The sequence below is a fragment of the Arvicola amphibius genome, chromosome 1 (assembly GCF_903992535.2).
Source record: "Arvicola amphibius chromosome 1, mArvAmp1.2, whole genome shotgun sequence".
Classification (NCBI taxonomy): domain Eukaryota; kingdom Metazoa; phylum Chordata; class Mammalia; order Rodentia; family Cricetidae; genus Arvicola; species Arvicola amphibius.
This window is the reverse complement of record NC_052047.1, coordinates 133301488-133321793: the sequence shown is the minus strand read 5'-3', so window position 1 is coordinate 133321793 and position 20306 is coordinate 133301488. Positions and strand designations below refer to the sequence as shown.

Here is a 20306-nt window from a genome sequence, read left to right as displayed (position 1 = left end):
GTGGATTAAGATGTGAGTTCTCAGCTACTGCATCAGCTCCATGCCTACCGGCCTGCTGTCATGCTTCCCACCATAGTGGTTGTGGACTCTATGATGTGGGTGAGTCTTCTGTTTGTGTTCATTAATAAAGAAACTGCCTTGGCCCATTTATTAGGCCCGCCCTTAGGTGGGTGGAGTAGACAGAACAGGAAGAAGGAAGTGAGGTAGATGGCTCAGTCAGATGCCACGCCTCTCCTAAGTTAGTAGACTGATGTGCCTCTCCTCAGGGAGAGAGATGCGATGAAGCCAGCCGCCAGGTCAGACATGCTGAATCTTTCCAGGTAAGACACCATTCGTGGTGTTACAGAGATTATTAGTTATAGGTTAGTCAAGATGTGAGTAAGAGGCTGAAACTAATGGGTCAGGCAGTGTTTAAAAGAATACAATTTGTGTGTTGTTATTTCGGGTTTTAAGCTAGCCGGTGGCCAGGAGCCTGGCGGGAATGCAGCCCGCAGCTATATAAATTACTAAATATGGGTTAAAGCAAGATATGAGAATCAACCAATAAGAAGCTGCAGATAAAGGGCCAGGGGCCAGGCAGTATTTAAATGAAAACAGTTTCCATGTAATTATTTTGGGTAAAGCTAGCCGGGTGGCAGAATGCGGCCCCGCCGCTCCAACTCTAGACCCTGCAACCATGAGCCTCAAATAAATTGCTTTCTTTGGTAAGTTATTTTGGTCAGGGGTGTTTTATCATAGCAATAAAATAGTAACAAAGACACTGTTTATGTTTAAGAATGGTCTATTTGGAGGATGTGGCCCTGGCTCTCTGTTTAAGCTGATGAAGTTTGAAGCTTCCTTGTAAAAGAAACTCACATAGTAAAGATTCAGATTAAAGGAAATGATAATTAAAATCACACCTTGACTAGCAGGAGGGTCGGCTGGGAACAGTGGCCTGGGGACTATCCTAGATTTCCTTCCTGAATTATGTGTGGAGGCACAGGAAACTCCTAGAACTAGAGAGTCATGAACCCATCAGACTCAGAACTCAGCTCACCTGAGCAGATGACACCAGCATCCTCATGGTGGCCACAGTTGTGGGCAAACCAGCCACTGTGCAGACATTGCCACAGTCTGGCCTCCGTTCCCATACATTCTACATCATCCAGGACAATGGGACCAAGGCCTCGCTCAAAATGTGCTCGGCCAGTGGCTGCCACGGCTCCTCCACAGCCCAGCTGGTGGCACACCACCTGGGCATCTCTTAGGTCCCAGCTGTCATCACACACTGTGCCCCAGCTGTGATTGTAGTAGAGCTCCACACGGCCTTCACACGGGTGGCTGCCATTGGCCAGCCTGAGTGCCACATCTGGAAAAGCAGACAAGCTGGGTCACTGCCCTGAAGCTTCCCATGCTGATGAGCAATGCAAGTAATGAGGACACCTTCTCCGCCTTGGTAGCTTTGAGGGCTCAACCCTCACACTGGGGAGGGCACCTTATGGGCTAAAGCTGGCTGCTGAGCACCTTGGACTTGATGCAAATGTCATATTTGGCCCAGGGGATGCTACATCCCCTATACATACCTGCGTTACCTTTATATTTGACAGAGTTCAAAGAAGGCTTTCAAAAGCCTCCTATAAGGTGACAATAATTGAGCATGGAAACACTGTCGCTCTACCGTTTGTGAACTCATTATTAACATAGATTTGAATAGAACAGGATCTAACATGGGACTGAATCCCCTTTCTCCTAACTGCCAATGGACCTCTAACCTCAGAAGATGTGTACCTCTATGTCCAGAGCAATGTGCTCAGCAATAAACCTCTCCAACTCACATCTCAGGAGCTGTGACTGAGCAGAAGCTTGAGAAGCTCTCTCAGATCCCTCACTCCCAGCTGACAGAACGTCCATCTGAGTGCAGTGTCCCCACCAAGCAGGATCAGTGTCTGAAATGATGAAAGGACATACCTGGGTCTTTCTCATCTTGCAACAGAGATTCATAAGATGCATAGAATCCCATGTTGGTGACAATGTCATCACTGTGGAACACCACACTCATGCGGCTCGAAGAAGAGGTAAATACTGGAATGGTTTCTGAGCAGAATCTCCCCAGGGAAAATGATTCGCTTTGTGGACCATCAAAAATCTCAATGAAGTCATAAGGGCAGCCGTAAAAGTTTTCTATCCTGTGGATGAAATGGCATCATTCAAGCTCCTTTCCTTGGCCTTTTTCTCCAGAAGTGACTTCCCAGATGGCTGCAGGAAGGGTCAGGAAAAACTACTCATACCTCCTTCGACAGTTTGGAAGACTGCCTGGCCCTACTGATGTGGGTAAATGTCCCTCTCTACTTCAAAATATATTCTTTTAGTTTTGTATTGAAGAAAAATATTTTCACACAACTTGTTCTGGTCACATTCCCACTGTCACCCCCAGTTCCTCTCCACTCACACAACTCCATGCTTTTTCTTTCTCTCTTTAAAAGAAGAACAAGCCAGGAACAAACAACACACACAAACACACACACAGACCGACAAAAATGTAATTCAATATATACAAACAAAAGACCAATAAGCCAAAGAAATGTCTAAACAAAGCAATTGGAGACAAAAAAATCTACAAAAATACCATTAAATTCATTTTCTTTTGATTTGTTCAAGTTTTAATTCAATATCTTTTCAATGTGTGCTGTAAATTCATGGAATCAAATTTAAGTGATAATGATGGTTTATGGAAGGAAGGAAAATCTCCCATCCCCACGGATCCCTCCACTTAACCCTCTTTTTCTTCCACAGGAACCCTACACAACAATGGTATCAGATTTGACAATTGTCCACTATTTTCTTGCATCTCATTCTGTAGCAATAGTCACTTAGGCTGTGACAGTGACATGTGGCTGTACCAAATATCTGTTTGGCAGAACTGCTGGTGGGCAAATAGATTAATCCCAATCTTTGTGTGAAAGGTGCAGCCATTTGATCAACATTCCTAGGCACTTCAAGGTACAGCTCATTTGGGAGAATTATAGCGTTTTTAGGTTTTATATAATATTTATACATGCATGTACAGTGTGCATCCAGAATGGCCCAGTTCCTTCCCTTTAGTTCCTCCACTAGCTCCCTCCCCACTGTTCTCCCAACATCATAGGCTGTCTTCTTTTAAATTTTATTTTTACCTTTTTTTGTTCGAGACAGGTCTGGCAATGTAGCCATGGCTGATCTTGAACTCACAGAGATCTGCCTGCTTTTGCCTCTTAAATGCCAGGATAAAAGGCATATGCCACCACATCAGGTTTTATTTTAAATTTGATACCCACTGAATCCATTTTGTGCTTTCTGTGTGCGCATGGGTATGCGACCTTCTACAGGAGCATGGGTAACTTCTCAGTGCCTGTATCCCCCAAAAATGCATCTGACTTTCCCAGTAACCACTAATTGCCAACAGCTTCTCAGAAAGCGGTGGGACATTGTGAGTCCCTCACTCATGCATGTTAGGACTATTGTTGACTTGATATTATGTAACTCTTATACATGAAGTTTCATCTGTTAGGAGTTCATGTGTGCAACTGCATTGTTGTGTCTGGCAAAGAGGCAGTAAAACTGATGTCTACAAAGCCAGGTAATGATAACTGTATAGGCAGAAAATATTCACTCACTTGACCACTTCAAAGGTGAGTCTGATGTGAGCGCTGCTATCCACTTGTATGTCCCAGGAACATAGCACATTGGTGGGATATTTTTTAGGATACCAAGGACTGGAGAAGGAGCCTGAACTATTGGTGAGCAAACCACCACATTGGAAATTTTCATCTGTAAAAAAGTGAGAAAATCCCATGAAGAAACATGGTGCTTTTTGTTTTGTTTTCAGTGAGGTGAAGAGGAGACACAAGAAAGCAGAAGTAAAGAAAACAAGCTGAGTGTAGGGGGTGCACACCTATAACCCAGCACTGAGACTGCATCTCAATGTGAAGTGGGTGTGAGCAGTGGAGTCTGAAGAAAACCAGCTGTACCAACGAAGAGACGTAAGGGATCCTGAGGCTAGGACTGACTTCCTTTTTTGTGTTGATGTCTTTTTTCTTGAGAGAGAGAGAGAGAGAGAGAGAGAGAGAGAGAGAGAGAGAGAGAGAGAGAGAGAGAGAGTCCATGCACATGCAAGTGTGTGAGTACACAGTATGTAGAGAACAGAAGACATTGGGTCCCTTGGAAATGGGATTACAAGAAGTTCTAAGCTGCCTGATGCAGGTGTTAAGTACTCTTAAATGATAAGCTGGGCCTCCAGCCAGAAAAAACTCTTTTTTGAGACAAGCCTAAAGTGGTTGAGGCTGACTATATAGCAAGGAGGGTGACCCTGAACTCCCAAGACTATACAGCCTCCACTCCTGAGTGCTGGAATAGGCACATACCATCTTGGTTTGTCTTGTACAATGCTAGGGACTGAACCCAGGGCTTCCTGTGTGCTAGACAAGCTCTCTTCCAACTGAGCTACATCCCCAGCCTCAGCATCAACCTTCTGACAGATGAAGACCATTCCCTTTGTGTCGGGAAAATGATAGCACCTAGAATTGAACAGGCCTTATGCACTCAGGTCCCCAGACAGGTTTATGTGTGCAAACCCACTGTGCTATCCTGTAGAACACACAACTCATATTACATCACTGATGCTCAACCTGTGGATTGTGACCCCTATATTTGATGGAGGAGGGTCTTCTGTTGTTTTATTGGTTAATTAATAAAGAAAACTGCTTGGCCTGATAGGTCAGAACATAGGTAGACAGAGTAGACAGAACAGAATTATGGGAGAAAGAAAGCAGAGTCAGGCAGACATCTCAGGCAGTCGCCATGCTTCTCCTTTCCAAGACAGATGCAGGTTAAGATCTCTCCTGGTAAGACACCCCTCATGGTGCTACACAGATTACTAAATATGGGTTAAAGCAAGATATGAGAATTAGCCAATAAAAGGCTAAAACTAATGGGCCAGGCAATGTTTAAAAGAATACAGTTTCCATGTAATTATTTTGGATAAAGCTAGCCAGGTGGCAGGATGCAGCCCGCCATTCTATCTACATATATTCACATTATAATTAATAACAGCAGCAAAATTGCAGATTTGAGGTAACAACAAAATAATTTTATGGCTGAGGATCACCACGACTATATTTAAAGGTAACAGCATTAGGAAGGTTGAGGATCAGGAATTGACTTTATGAAAAGAAATAGTTGGGAGGCTATTAAACTGCTCTGGCATCTCAGTTCCGACATAAACAAACCAAAGTCATTCAGTATAGGTTGTTGTAACTAATTAGAAACTGCCAACTTACCTCTAAATGGGAACTTCCCACTCTAGTGATCCAAAAGAAGACATTCACCAAGCAAACATTGGCCATGCCGCCAACCTTGCCCTATCAAAGCCTGGCCTCTTGGTGAAGCCCCAAATAACTTCAGCTTGCAGCTTCTCAATTTAAAATAGTTATCTGCTCAGCAAAAACTCTTTCAAGTTCCAACACACCAAACTTTATCTCTTAATAATTATATACAAATGGAGCTGAAATCGAGACCTAGGTAAATTCTGCAGCTAGTGTCATACTCTCGGATTTGGTGTGATTAGCTGTAGACTCCTATGTAGCAGCTTCTTATGTATTAGAATATGAAAGGGCAGCAACCAGAGACAGGATGAATTCCAGTGGAAGAAAAGCCCATACAAGAAGAGCTGCAGTACCTGTCATGATGTCACCGGAGGAGTCTATAAAAAATACATAGAAAAAAAGGTCGTGATCAAGAATTTGTATTCATATTTAATTATTTTTCTTAAAACACGGAAGACTATGTGCCCAGTGAGCAGAGCGGGCCCTGACTCTTAGGAACTTGCACATGTGAACCTCAAGAATATGCACAGGGGCCACTGCAGACAATCGGGAACTGCTGGTTCCTTGCTCCATCTAGAATCTCATGACATGATCACCACTGCCAGCAGCTGGTTGATCCTCTCTCTACTGAACCAGTACCCAAGGTATTTCATCTCTGGTGGATCTGAGCCCCTCTCTCTCTCTCTCTCTCTCTCTCTCTCTCTCTCTCTCTCCCCCTCCCTCTCTCTCTCTATCTCCCGCTCCCTCTCTCTCCCCCTCCCCCCCTCCCCCTTCCCCTTCTCCCCCTCTCTCATCTTCCCACCATCTGCAGCAGTTCAGCCCCACCATATTGTCAACTGTCATAGGTGTTAGTGCCTTTGGTGATTAGAAACAGAGTATCTAATTGGGCCCTCCCCTCTAGCTTCAGAACTTGAATGGTGGCTGGGATTTTTCACCCATGAGGGCCCTGGCAACTGAGTATATATATTGACAGACAGTACCTGCTGGTCCTCTGCTTGGTGTGGCATCAATACCTATTCAAGACAAATGTTAGGGTGAAAGACAGACTAAATAAGGTGGTCACATAACTCCCCATAAAAATCAGGCACTTTCTTTAGGGTCAGACATGTTCTGCTCTGGGCCACTGGAAAACTAGAATTAAGACTCATCCAGGCTAGTGAGGGAATCAAGAGCTGGAGTGAGGGAGCACACAATGCCCCTGTGGCTCAGGTACAGCATGGTGTTATTTTGATTTTGACCAGTTACTGGGCTAACAGAGCCTCTGTCACAGAGATAAGCTCGGTCTTTAACCAAGGACCCAGCCAGGCAATACTTAGAGAATGTGGTCCTGCATGTGGGGTTGGATATGCCTTTGAGGGCCTGATCAGCTGAGTACGAATGTGCTCGTCTCTCCGTTGGCCGTGGATGTGAACTGAAAATTCAGATGCACTGGTTGTAGGACAGTTTGACATTCACAGAACCCTTGGTGGACACTAGATTGCTACCAGCACGCAGGCATGCCAGGCCAGGTATAAGATGTCTGCTAATACTGACCATTCATATAATTGCTATTTTCCAGGTGAGATTTGGAACAATTTACATATGCTGGAATCTATGCTAAAAAACTAACTCTTAAGTAAATTAACTTTAAAATGGGCTCAAATCCCAGAGCTCATTGCTGATAGCTTGCCTGCTGATATTGACATCTCCCTTCCCAATGGCTGGGGTTGGCAAAGCTCTGTCTCTGAGATGTGATGCAAGCCATGCCACTCACCTGAGCAAACCACGCTGGCATCCTCATGGTGCCCACAGTTGTGGGAGAACCATCCATGATGTGTGCATTGCCACACCTTGGCTTCATCCCCCATGCACTGCACATCATCCAGCATGATGTGGCCCATGCCTCTCTCAAAGTAGCTCTCAGCTGGGGCTGACATGGCCACACCACAGCCGAGCTGCTGGCACACCACCTTGGCATCTGTCAGGTCCCAGCTGTCATCACACACTGTGCCCCAGGTACCATTGTAAGAGATCTCTACTCGGCCCTCACACCTGTGGCTACCATTCACCAGTCTCAAGGCCAGACCTAGGAATGGAAAAATAGGTGTTTCTGAGATGTGACATTGTACTCATTGTCCTCATATGATAGGGCCATCTGTAAGTTGATAAAAACTGTTCTCCATATTAGACACTAAGAGTGGCCCTGTGACCTGATTCCCTAAATTGTATTGCTTCATGAGTACTGAAGACCGATTGAAGCATGTTAATTTTTTAAATCTCTCTACCCCTTCCACCCATGTGTGTGTGTGTGTGTGTGTGTGTGCGCGCGTGTGTGATTGTTTATGTGAGTATAGACACATGCGTGGAGCTCAGAGGTCACCTTTGGTTGTTGAGCTTTGCCTAGCTTCCTAGCTTGAGACAGGCCTCTTCATCTCTGACCATATCCAGTTCACACCAGTCTAGCAGGCTTTCGAGGTTCTGAGGATCCGACTGCTTCTGCCTCCCATTTCACACAGATTACAGATATGTGCTACTGCACTCATCTTTGTGGATTCTGAGGATCTGAACTCAGGTTCTCTACCCACTGAGCCATCTCCCAGTCCACTATTTTAGAGTCTCATAAGCTCCCAAAGATCCCAGTTGGAGGAAAACTTACATTAAGCATAGAGAGCTCTACAACGTTCCTGCTTCCTGCTGTGGGACCTGAGAGGCCCACGAGAGTTCTGGAGGGTGTGTGCTGAATCCAGTCAGAAGAAAGTCGGCTGACTTTGTGACAGTTCCAGAGTAATCTTTCATATTATTGTTTTCCTAACTTTGGGAAGGGAAGGTCTCAATGGGATTCCCTATCAGGACCACAGGCAGTACGAGACAGGCGTTCTCAGCCTTATGTTTCTAGATGCTTTAGGTAGAAGGCAGGGACTATGGGGGGGGGTGCAGAGCAGGGCTAAGGGCTATGACTGGCAGTGTGCGTGCCACTCAGTAGCTGAGGTGGACACATCAGGTGTGATAGAATTCAGGCCACATTTTAAAAGTGTCTTCTCTCCAGATGGGAAAAGGCACAGCCCAATGGACATCTTGTAAGGTGCTAGTCAGGATACCCACCGTTCTGCCTTTCGTCTTGGTGAACAGTGGTGTACAGAGCATAGAACCCTGTGTTGGTAATCATGGCGTCACTTTTAAACACCACTGTCATGGAATTGGAAGATGAGAGGAAAGTGAGTTCTGCCCCAGCACAGACTTTGCCCATGGACAGTGAGGCAACTTGCTTTCCATCAAACACTTCGACAAAGTCATAAGGACACCCATAAATGTCTTCTAGCCTGAGGGGACAAAGGCAGTGTTAGTCTCCCCAATCAGTCAGTTCTGCCAGCTCCTCCCTCCAACCTCCTCTCATCACCTTTAAGAGTCCCTTGAATCTGCTCCTCCTCCCTCCACTCCCCTTGACTATCCTGGTCTATCAGATTCTGGTCTCATTGCCTATTTTGGTGGCCTCCATCTGGAAGCCTCTCTAGATTCTTTCCCTTTACCTTAAACATCTTTTTTGATGTCCCTGACTCTTTAACTCAAGGCCTGCTTTGGGTGGTAGCCAGTGTCCTCGGAGACTCACAGAGGAAAATACTCAGGAAGGCCCTGATGGGGGAAATAATGACATTCTACAGGGGACTAGTAGGAGGACTCATCTCGCCAATGTCCCAAACTGCCCACATTTTCATTAACCTAGGTGATGAGAGAATTTTGCCCAGCATCTTGCCTGTTGTCTTCTTCTGCCTTGACCCTAGCCTAACTTTTTTAAATTTTATTTTATTTATTTTTATTGAGCTCCACATTTTTCTCTGCTCCCCTGCCTGCCTCTCCCCTCCCCTTTAACCCTCCCGAAAGTCCCCATGCTCCCAATTTACACAGGAGATCTTGTCTTTTTCTACTTCCCATGTAGATTAGATCCATGTATGTCTCTCTCTTAGGGTCCGCATTGTTGTCTACGCTCTCTGGGATTGTGGTTTGTTGGCTGGTTTTCTTTGCTTTATGATTAAAAAGCACTTATGAGTGAGTACATGTGATAATTGTCTTTCTGGGTCTGGGTTACCTCACTCCAAATGATGTTTTCTAGCTCCATCCATTTGCCTGCAAAGTTCAAGGTGTTGTTATTTTTTCTGCTGTGTAGTACTCCATTGTGTAAATGTACCATATTTTTGACCCTAGCCTAGTCTTACAGGTGTTGATTGCTCTGACTTCACAGCCCTTGCCAACTTAGCACTACCTGAAAATTTCCACTGAGTTCATGGTTTCTTTCAGAAGTGTTTGTCTTTCCATTTGGATGTAAACTCACAGAGGCAGAGGGCTTATCTGTTCCTTTCAGCACTCTAAGCCCAGTCCTAGACAGAGCCCTCCCAGAGTGTGAACAATCAATACATATGGAACTCACACTGGTGCTTATCCACCATAATAAATATTACACAGCATGTAACATGACATGTGTAATTTCTGAACTATAGCAAGTAGCTGTCTGTGCATCTGTTATAAAGTCACATTGCAAACACACATGCGCAGATGGTGTAGGAGTTCCTTCTGTTTGTGTGTTGCTTTCATTGGGTAATGAATAAAGAAACTGCCTTGGCCTACTTGATAAGACAGAGTTAGATAGAACTGAATGCTGGAAAGAAGGGCAGAGTGGCAGATGCCATGGATCCCCTGCCTGAGACAGACGCTGGTTAGAATCTTGCCGGTAAACCACTGCCACGTGGCAATACACAGATTAATATAAATGGGTTAAATTAAGATGTAAGTTAGAGCTAATGTGTCAGGCAATGTTTAAATGAATACAGTTTCTGTGTAATTATTTCAGGCATAAACTAGCCTGGCGCCCGGGAAAGACAAAAGGGCCCACTCCCCTACAACACACAGATATATCCCACACACAATGGACATACTTTACATACAAATTTGGTACTAGATTTTAAAATCTGCCATTGTACATCTATCCCAGTGAAGTAAAAACCAAACACCTAAAGCTAACACATTTTTGTTTTGGTTTGTTTGGTTTTGGGACAGGATCTCTCTATATAGCTGACTGTCCTGGAATTCACTATGGGCACCAGGTGGCCCTGGACATAGAGATCTTCCTGTCACTATCTACTAAGTGCTGGGATTAAAGGCCCCGTGCCCAGCAGTGATACAGTTTATGTGTAAGGTACAACAGAGTGGCAGTAGCAGGTGTTAAATGGAAATGGGAGGCCACATCCAAAGCGTTCCTGTGCAGAGAAGCCAAGAAAGCCCCACGGGACCTTGACTTTGACTTGTGTATGACCAGCTGAATTTGAGCAATGTCTTGTAAGTGGCTGCAGTGGGGCTGAGACTCTAGCTCAGTGGTACAGTCTTTGCAGGGCAGCTTGGAGTCTTGAATTCTATCCCCAGTGGCTCAAAATTGAGAAATAAATGGCTGTTTGTGTATTAAAGATAATTCAAGCTTAACCAGAAATAGTCAACATAGTTACATAGCTAGGGGCTCCCAATGGGGCAGGCCAAATGAGGCAATTCTCCAGCTGCAGCCAAGCGAGCATTCTCTTTGTTTCACTTCTGTGTGCCCAGGGAGGCTTTCCTCTGCAGTTCCTTAGTGTAGCTCAAGGGTCAGCTCTTCTTAGTTACCTCATTCATGAATCCTTGTTTGCCAAATCAATTTTAAAAAAATCACTGTGCCCCAATTTTTCTCATTCTGAAACATTATTACTTCAGAAGACAGAAACACTTGGTAAGAATGAGATGGCAAATTTTAAATATGGTATAACTCAGAAAAACCACCTCTCCCTTTTGAGAGACTGTCTCTTGCTAGCCTAAAGCTCAAGGATAGAAAGACTTGCCAGTCACTGGGGATCAGCCTGTCTCTACCTCCCATGCAATGGGGTTACAAGTACTTATTACCATATTAAGCTTTTTGTTTTGTTTTGTTTTTCGAGGCAGGGTTTCTCTATAGCTTTGGAGCCTGGCCTGGAACTAGCTCTTGTAGACCAGGTAGGCCTTGAACTCACAGAGATCTGTCTGCCTCTGTCTCCTGAATGCTGGGACTAAAGGCATGCACAACTTCAGCATTTTTCTATGGGTTCTGAGGATTGAATTTAGATACTCTCGCTTGCAAGGCAATCACTTTACTGACTGATCTATCTCTCCAGTCACCACATATAGACACAATTGTACCACTTAAATTTGAAGCAAAGTTTCATAGGAATTTTGAAAGAACAAATAAACCTCAACATAAGTCAGGGCTTCTTGAAGTCCTTTGCAAATAAAAAAAATTGTATAGTCCAAGAAACAAGATGAAAACAATATATTTAGACTTAAAACCACCAGACTCCAAAATCATCAGCTTTCTCCCTGTTCTGAGCAATATATTAAACTACTCCATGATTGACGTGCTTTAAAATTATAGCAGGAATTTATGCTGTAATAATTATGTAGATTGCAGGAGATTTGGGGCATTACAACTGCCTGGAGCAGTGAGTGTGGAGCATGCTCCATGTCCCTGCCCACACTGTTTACCTATAAAGGTAGTACGTACTCAGATTGTTGTGTGCTCTGGTTAATGAATGCAGGTGGAAGGAAACGCAGAGGTCTGGGACACACTGAGACAAAGTCAGGAAGAGAGAATGACCCCGATGACGGTATAGAAAGATGAAACCATAGTTTCATAGTATCTGCAAAGGTTGCTTTTCTTTTCATTAAGCAGTTACCTGTTTGAATATATGCATGTATATGCGGTTGGCCTTCTGCCTCTAAAGAGTCAACTAAGCATGACTCAAAAATATTTGACATATTACTTTGTGCTGAGCACATGCAGGCACTTTCTTGCCACCATTCCAGAAAAAAATACAGTGTAACAGTGATTTGTTCCACATTGACATTGCATTTCTTGGGGGTTCTAAGTGACCTGAGGTAATTTAAAGTATATGGGAAAAATTTTACAAGGATTATATCCAAATTCTATAATATTTTATATAAAAGATTTAGACTTCTGTGGTAGCTGAGGGGGATCTTGGAGCCGATCTGTGAACACCAAGGGGCAACTGTGTATATGATCTATAAAATGTATGCATATAAATATTTACATGTAAATATACCGTAAATAGGATTGCTTTCAAATGGATGATGGCTGGAGTAAGAAGGAGCACAAGGTACTTGATGGGAGAAATGAATAAAACCCTTCAATTTGTTGGAGAAAATTTCCTCATGGTGAGCTGATAGAAATTCTTGGAGGGAAAAGTAACTGACTTACTTCATATAGTGTCTGTCTGAGAAAGGATGACCAGACAATGAGAATGAGGAAGACCAGATATGCATCTTGCAGAAGGAAAAAATTTCTATGTGATGGAGCAGGAGCAAGGTCAGGTGTGGACCACCCATGTCTCCATTTCTGGGTGTTTATGGGTATTACCTCAATGATTAGGATACTCTGGGATAGCCAACGAAAAGACACCCCCAGTAAAGACTATCGATGGTCACCTAAAACATGGAAGGATTTTCCCATCATGGAAAGGCATTACTTTTGGGAAATCACAGATTCCAATCTGGTCCAGCCATTGAGTAGAGAAAGGCAAAGCTGCTTACTTCAGGCTGGGGATTGTTAGCTCTATGTTGAACTTCTCAGCCACGTGTATCTCCCAGATGCACTCCGTGTCAGTGGGGTAGTTCGTAGGGTACCAAGGACTGGAGAAGGATCCCGAGAGACTTGAAATGACTCCTCCACAGGAGTTACTTCCTTCTGAGAAAGCAGATGAGAGACTTGTGGTTGGCATCTTCAGGAACGCACTTGGCATTTTCCTAGATGCAGAATTCAAAATGACATCAAATTCTACACTGGGCATCATAAAATGGGAAGAGATTTGGCTGGTCTGGATAGTCATAGTTTGGCTGGTACAAATAGGTATAGATCTAAGAGGGGATGTAGGAGAATAAAATATATGTGATTGGCAAGCTGGACTCTAAAACTGATTGAGAATGAGGTGTGTGTGTGTGTGTGTGTGTGTGTGTGTGTGTGTGTGTGTGTGTGTGTATAATGGGGCATGTGGTAGCATCTAGGCTACATTTTATGTTTGTGCAGGTACATGTACACATGTGTGAATAGGTGGACAGAGGCTAGCCTTGTATTGTGTTCAGCTGCTGCCCACTTTGTCTTTTTGAAACAGGGTCCTCATTGACCTAGAACTCACTGATTAACCTCACTGGCCTGCCAGTGAATCTCAAGAATCCCAAGAATCCATCCATCTTTGCCTCTCCAATGTTGGTATTATAAGCATACAGCACTATGCTTGTGGTTTTTTTTTTTTTAATGTGGGTTTTTGGGGCTAATATTTATGTCCTTGTATTTGCAAACACTACCAACTGAGCTATTTCCATTCCCCTAAACTATGCATATAATTCTTTAATGGTCTTCCTAGACTCATACATGAAAGCCAGCTCAACTCAAGTGGGGATAACATAGCTGCTTGGGAGGGCTTTATCCCACCATTCCTTCCCCTCATGTCAAACAGGTCAGGCAGACGCCAATGCTGTTTGTATGAGTTATCACAAGGCCATTCAAGTTTGTATGTTAAAGGTCATAATTTCAAGCAAGATATCCCTGTGGTATGTGGGATTGATAAATGGAAGTTTCAAAAAAAATTCAAATCAAAGAAAACCAGAATAGAGTCAGCATTATATAGTCATTTTATACTTAAATGCCAATGCACACACACACATTACTACTGTCACGTTTTAACAAATAGTTTGGAGACACTCATTTCTCTTTCCACTCTAATCTTGGATAGAGTTCCCCTTCTCTCTGTAGAGTCACCAGAAAAAAAAAATCATAGACCACGCCCACGAAATCAAATCATCGCAGACATGACGTCTGTTCTCCTGAGCTCTAGGCTCACCAAGTCAAGGGCTGACCTGACCGAAGCACCTCTACCTTTTTAAACATATACTGTGTAACGCTTCGAGCACCAAAAGCCAGGAGGCCAAAACTCAATCCTTATAGTCAATATGGGGATGGGTAGGCTGGACAAGGGTTCTGTTGAGGGAGGAGGAACATCACTGGGAACTGCCGCCGCATGCTCAAACTCCCATCCTTCTCCCAGCAGGTGGCCTGTTAGCTTTGATCTTTAGACAGTTTATATTTCAATATTCTGTTCTATAATGTCTACCAAATGGTAGGCCAAAGGCAAGAAGCTTTGAAAGTTTGTCCTATGGAATTCTGGTACTTGATTGAGTTTTACATAAAGAGCTTAGTGGAGGAGTTTGAAACAAGCAGGTCACATGGTTCAAGAACCCCCTTAACCCCTGGTCTCCCTCTTTGGTCAGATCTGATGGTTCAGCAATGATGGATGCTAGCAACTTGCCCCTCTTTCTTGGTCCTTTGTCAAGAGGGTTGTTGGATATCAATAGAATGCTTTTTCTAATCTAAAATGTCTCAAAAATAATTTTTTGTGCCTAGGCAAGTACAGCTTTTTTCTGTCCATAATTGGTTTATTGGGTTCTGTTTAGACACTGATAATCTTTGACCTTTGTGATGGTTTGAATGAGATTGGCCTCCATAGGCTTATATATTCGAATGCTTGATCTGCAGTTGGAACTATGTAGGAAGGATAGGAGGTGTGGTCTTTTTAGAGGAGGTGGGGGTGGGTTTGAAGTTTTAAAAGCCCACAGCCTTTTCAATTCTTTTAAATTCTCTCTCTCTCTCTCTCTCTCTCTCTCTCTCTCTCTCTCTCTCTCTCTCTCCCCTCTCTCTCCCCCCAACTTGTGGATCACATATAATCTCTCAGTCACTGCTCCAGTGCCATGCCTTGCCTGCCTGCCTCCACATTCTCCACCGTGATTGTCATTATGGATTCACCCTCTGAAACTATAAGCCCAATAAAACCTTTCTTCTGCAAGTTGCCTGAGTCATGGTGTCTCTTGGCAGCAGAACAGAAACTAAGATAGAAGTTGGTACAAGGGAATGGGGTATTGCTGTGACAGGCCTGACCATGCTGGGTTTTGTAGAGAAATATGAAAGATGGTGAGACTTAGGACTGAAATAGTGGTTGAATGTTGTAAGTGGGACTTAATATCCCATCCTAGTAGGAGCTTGGAGAACAGCAGTGCTGGAGAGCAATGTGGGCTATGGAAGCCCAGCTCAAGAGGTTTCAGATTAACAACTGAGCTAGAGATTATTCTTACGATAATTTGGCAAACATTGTAGTTTTTTGTTCTTGTCCTAAGAATCTTCCCGAGGCTTATCTGAAGAGTTTTTGACTAATTTTGCTGGCAGAGGAGATATCAAGCTACCCAAATATTGACTCCGCCATCACTTCACTATGGAATACAGTCAGGACTTGGGTCATCAGATTGTCAAGAGACCTCTACCAAGTCACCACTAAATGTGCTATGGTCTTTCCAGCCTAGCATATGACAGCTGCCAGAAACCTTGTTGTGCCCCAAACACCATAAGGTACACTCCCAGCTTTATATTTGGCTGGTCTTCAGGCCTTCACAGGGTAGACAGTAGCAACAATCACCCGGTAGGACTGGGAAGAACTGAGGTAAAGTCTCAGGAGCTCAAGTCAGGGTTGAGGACAGGTGGGAACCCATTCCAGAGAAACATAATGAAGCAAGAGGCAGGAGCACACAAGTGCTGGATCTAGAAGGAATCCTGAGCTTTGGTGACAGTTACTACAGTTCACTGGCATTGAGCAGGTGACTAGAAGTTCTGCCTTGTGTGTTAGTTAAGTCTGGAGGTCCACAGAGCAGTCTCGGATGGTCTACTTTCTTAGCAGCCTTGTGCTGTCCCCCAGGGGGAGGGGTTGCTAGTGAGTTCATCTTACTCTTCCTGCATGCTTGCACCTCTTGACCCATGTCCCTGTGTCCCCTTCTCTCTCCTCCACATTTCAGTTCCCTCCTCAGCCACGGCGACTTCCTTATCCTTCACCCTCCCGCCCTCCCTTGTTCTGCCACCAGAGAGGATGGTTTGGGATCTAGTTCCATTTGGAAAATGTCACAGCCAGTTCTTGTCTGAGCTGCTGTTTTATTTTATGACTATTTGGGGGAGGGGAAAGAATGCAGGGTATGGGCTGTGTCGTGGCATCTCCATGCATGAGCATCATTGTACTTGGCCTTTGTCCATTTCCTTCCCAAGCTGCACTTCCTCATCCCCCACTTGCTCTTGGTTCTCTTCCTTTCTTCAGTTACTTCCCACTTCTGCGCTCCTATTACATAAGTTCCACTACTCTCTCTATTTCATACCTCCTTTTAAAACCCATCTTCCCTCTCATAACCTCTCCTTTTAGTTTCATGGCCTAGAAGTGCACACACACACACACACACATACACACACATATACACACACACACACACACACACACACACACATCTTTCCCAGCTACACTTCTCACAGAGGATTAATGTGCAGAAAATGTAAAGAAATACTGTTGTTGTTGTTGTTGTTTTTAATTTCTGCTGCATGTCAGAATCACATGGGAGCTTGCCTATTGCTGGTGACTAAGAGTGGCCCTCAAGGCTCGGATGTGACCAGTCTGAGGAACAGCGGAGGCACTGGGAATCTCAGAGATTCCCTGAGTGGCTCCAATGTGCAGACAGAATCGGAAATCACTGCTCTGGTCATTGTCCGCCAGTGTATAGGTGAGGACACAGATTTCTCAGCCTTGAAGAGATGGAATTTACAGTGTTGGACTTACCCGAGGGTGGAGGAGTCACCACTGCATCTGCATGAACAGGAAACAAATGAATTCAGGGATTTTAAAATAAATTCCGTGGAGACAAAGAAATATTAGTTTTTCTAATGTGGGCATGTCTCAAGCAGACAGGCTTCATGTTATATAAGCAATCTGTTTCTGGGAAAGCGGCTTCACATCTGGGGAAGGTGCAGACAATAGGAAAAGCTAACTAAGTGTGTCTGGGCATCTGTCTCCACAACAGTCAGACTCAGCATTCCCTGTCTACCTCGCTCCTGCCAATTTACCAGTTCTAGAATCACCTAGGAGACAAACCTCTGGGCTTGTTTAAGAAGTTTCTAGATGCAGTTTGCTGAGGTAGAAACCCCCACTCTAAATGTGGTCTCAGACTGAGTGAAAAGAAGGAAGTTCAGTGCCAGCATTCACCTTTCTCTGCTTCCTGCCTTCAATACAATACGACTAGCTCTCTCAAACTCCGTCTTTCATGATTCTCTGGCAGAGTAGACTGCACCTGAACTACAAGTCAAAACAAAATCTTCCACCTATAAGTTGCTTTTGTCTGGAATTTTGTTTACAGCTATGAGAAAAGTAACCAATACGGCCGTTTTCAACAGAGTCATATCCCTATTCTGCTCATAGCTAGGGAAGTCATTATGGGAGGCACAGTACCTGAGCAGATAACACCAGCATCTTCGTGGTGGCCACAGTTGTGGTCTAACCAGGCAGAGCTGGGACACTGGCCAAAGTGGTTCTCCTTTCCTGAGCACTGAATGTTGTCCAGAAAGATGTTTCCCGAGCCTGGGCCAAAGTAGGCACTTCCAGGAGCAGCGATGGCATGGCCACACCCCAGCTGTCTGCAGACGACCTCAGCTTCATTCAGGTCCCACAAGTCATCACACACGGTGCCCCAGGCCCCCTGATGGAGGACCTCCACACGTCCCGAGCACTGTCCGGAGCTGCCTGCCAGCCGCAGCACAAGTCTGTCTTCTAAACGGAAGATTTCACTTTTGAGCATGGGGAGGTTCATGTAGGAAGTGGCTCCTACAGACTATGCCATGACCTAGGCTAATACAAGCACAAACCCTTGAGTGGTTGTCTTGATTCCATATGAAACCCAAAGGTGAAAGAGTAAGACAGAGACTGGGGTAAAATCTCATTCTGCCGCTGCCCCCTCCTTGGCAATCCCTTCCTCTCTCTGAGCTGTTCCCTCATTTGTAAAGTAAAGGATCTAGCAAGAGTTTATCCCAGAGGCCCTTGGGGTGAATTGGTGAGAGCACACATATAAGACACACAGAACACACCCAGAAAGGAATTTCTTTTCTCAGGGACAAACACACCAAACTTCAGACAGGAACTTATTAATTATATGGTTTTCTGGCAGCCTCAAAGAATTATTGGGGTTCCTGCAATGGGAAATTGAACATCAAAAAAAAAAAAAAAAAAAAGCCCACAACTGGCAGGCAGTGTTCCTTGCAGGATACAAACTGAAGCTAGCTCTGGAATGACTAGCTACAAGGCCAGGGATAAAAGGAGTCTCAAAGCCTCTAGTGGGGTGAGTCTATGAATTAGGGCACGCTGGGTCAACAGGTAGAGGGAAGTGGAATCTCCAGGGGTGTTGGATGTCTACATTTCACTTGCTACCTTCCCCCCCATGGTGAGATAATCTAGCCCCTCGTGAAGCAGGGGAGATATGTGTATGTGTATGTGTGTGTGTGTGTGTGTGTGTGTGTGTGTGTGCGCGCGGGGGGGGGGGGGGGCGGTGTGTGAAACAGAACCTGGTCTCTGTAATAGGAGAGTCGAGTAAGAAGTTGATCTTATTATATCCCTGAAGATACCCGACTCTTCTTACCTGACCTCCTTCCATCTTGTGAAATTGCATTGAAAAATGCATAAAATCCAGTGTTTGTTGTCATATAATCACTTCGGAACACCACTGTCAAGATGTCTGAGGAGGAGAAAAACACCACAGCTGAAGGGGCACAGAACTTCCCCATGGAGAGTGACGCAATTCTGGGGCCGTCGAAGATCTCAATTGAGTCGTAGGGACATCCAAGGATATCTTCCAGGCTGGAGGAACAAAAGCTGGGAATTAGTGGCCCAGTACCAAGATCCTCCATATCAACATCCCAGTCTAAGACAGCCTAGAACATGAAGTATTCTTTAGCTTTCCCAAAGGGCTTTATCAGGACTCTATTTTCTTCGCCAGGGGGAGTATATGAAGTTTATTTTACAACCTCATCATGAGTTTTAAAATCATTGTGATTCTGACCAGCCACCAAGATAATATGGCTTAGGAATTTGTGATTGCTGTTTCCTTGGGTTTAAAGCATGTCTGAATTGACAGCCTTGACACAGTCATGACTGAACCGTGATCCAGTGTCTGGCTGAGGCTGGCTTAGCATGGAATCTCATGGTCCTGCTCTATTGCAGCATTGTATGAGCCATTTGTGAGAAGAAAGGCCTTGTGAAGATTTTGCTGGGGGACAACTCTTGGTGAGGAATGGGGGCTTCCACATCAGTCGGACCCGCGTTTGTGTCAATGGGCAAGTTAGTTCCCCTCCATGATCTCATTTTCCTCATCTCTAATGAGGATGACAAAGCATCTGTAGCTATCATGACACTGGAGCATGGCAAAGCCTAGAGGCTTTAGCCCAGGGGCTGTAGAGATAGCTCAGTTGGTAAAGCGCTTGTCAAGAAACATGAAAGACTTGACTTTCATTCCCAAAACCCATAAGGAAATTCCAGCTGTGGTGGCTTAACCTACTCCAGGAGTTCAAGGTCAGTGAGAGACCCTCCCTTGAAGAACAAGGTGGACAAGTGCCTGAGACATGACACCTGAAATGACCTTAAACCTCCACATGCTCATAGGTGTATGCATGTACACAAACACATAGAAGAAGCATACAGTTCATGATCTGGACACAGTCAGTGTTCTAAAATGTCAGCTGTCACTTTAGGTCACGGCGATAGAAAGGTGGCAGTGACTATGGAACCTGTTCTCTTTCTGTCAGAGATGAGGCACCAACTCTTCTATCTCCTTTCACTTTGGGGGATCACTTAGAAAATGCACAGCCAAAGCCTGGAATAGCTGACTAGCACATGTCTTAGGAAAAATCTCTTAACTTTTTATAAAATATAGATGAGCAAAGATACTAGCCTGAAAGACATAGACTGGTGCCTAGTGTATAAGGTCAAAAGTTTTGAGAATTTAGGAAGTATTTTTAGAAAAAATATCAAAAGGCATACTATCAACTCAGAGATGTGTCAAATGTGTTGACAAATTATTTGC

At 44.4% G+C, this 20306-nt stretch overlaps 1 protein-coding gene across 1 annotated transcript in view; it reads right to left on the bottom strand.

The window, feature by feature from the left end:
* The window catches only part of LOC119827348 (deleted in malignant brain tumors 1 protein-like), a 115910-nt gene that overhangs the window by 39688 nt on the left and 55916 nt on the right, over nt 1-20306 (bottom strand). The window contains exons 26-35 of the mRNA XM_042054182.1: nt 18867-19084; nt 17687-18004; nt 17021-17047; nt 12915-13068; nt 8421-8638; nt 7093-7404; nt 6320-6352; nt 3633-3786; nt 1948-2165; nt 1037-1348 (exon numbers count right to left, since the gene is read on the bottom strand). Coding sequence (XP_041910116.1) covers nt 1037-1348; nt 1948-2165; nt 3633-3786; nt 6320-6352; nt 7093-7404; nt 8421-8638; nt 12915-13068; nt 17021-17047; nt 17687-18004; nt 18867-19084 — 1964 coding nt within the window. The remainder of the gene's footprint in view (nt 1-1036; nt 1349-1947; nt 2166-3632; nt 3787-6319; nt 6353-7092; nt 7405-8420; nt 8639-12914; nt 13069-17020; nt 17048-17686; nt 18005-18866; nt 19085-20306) is intronic.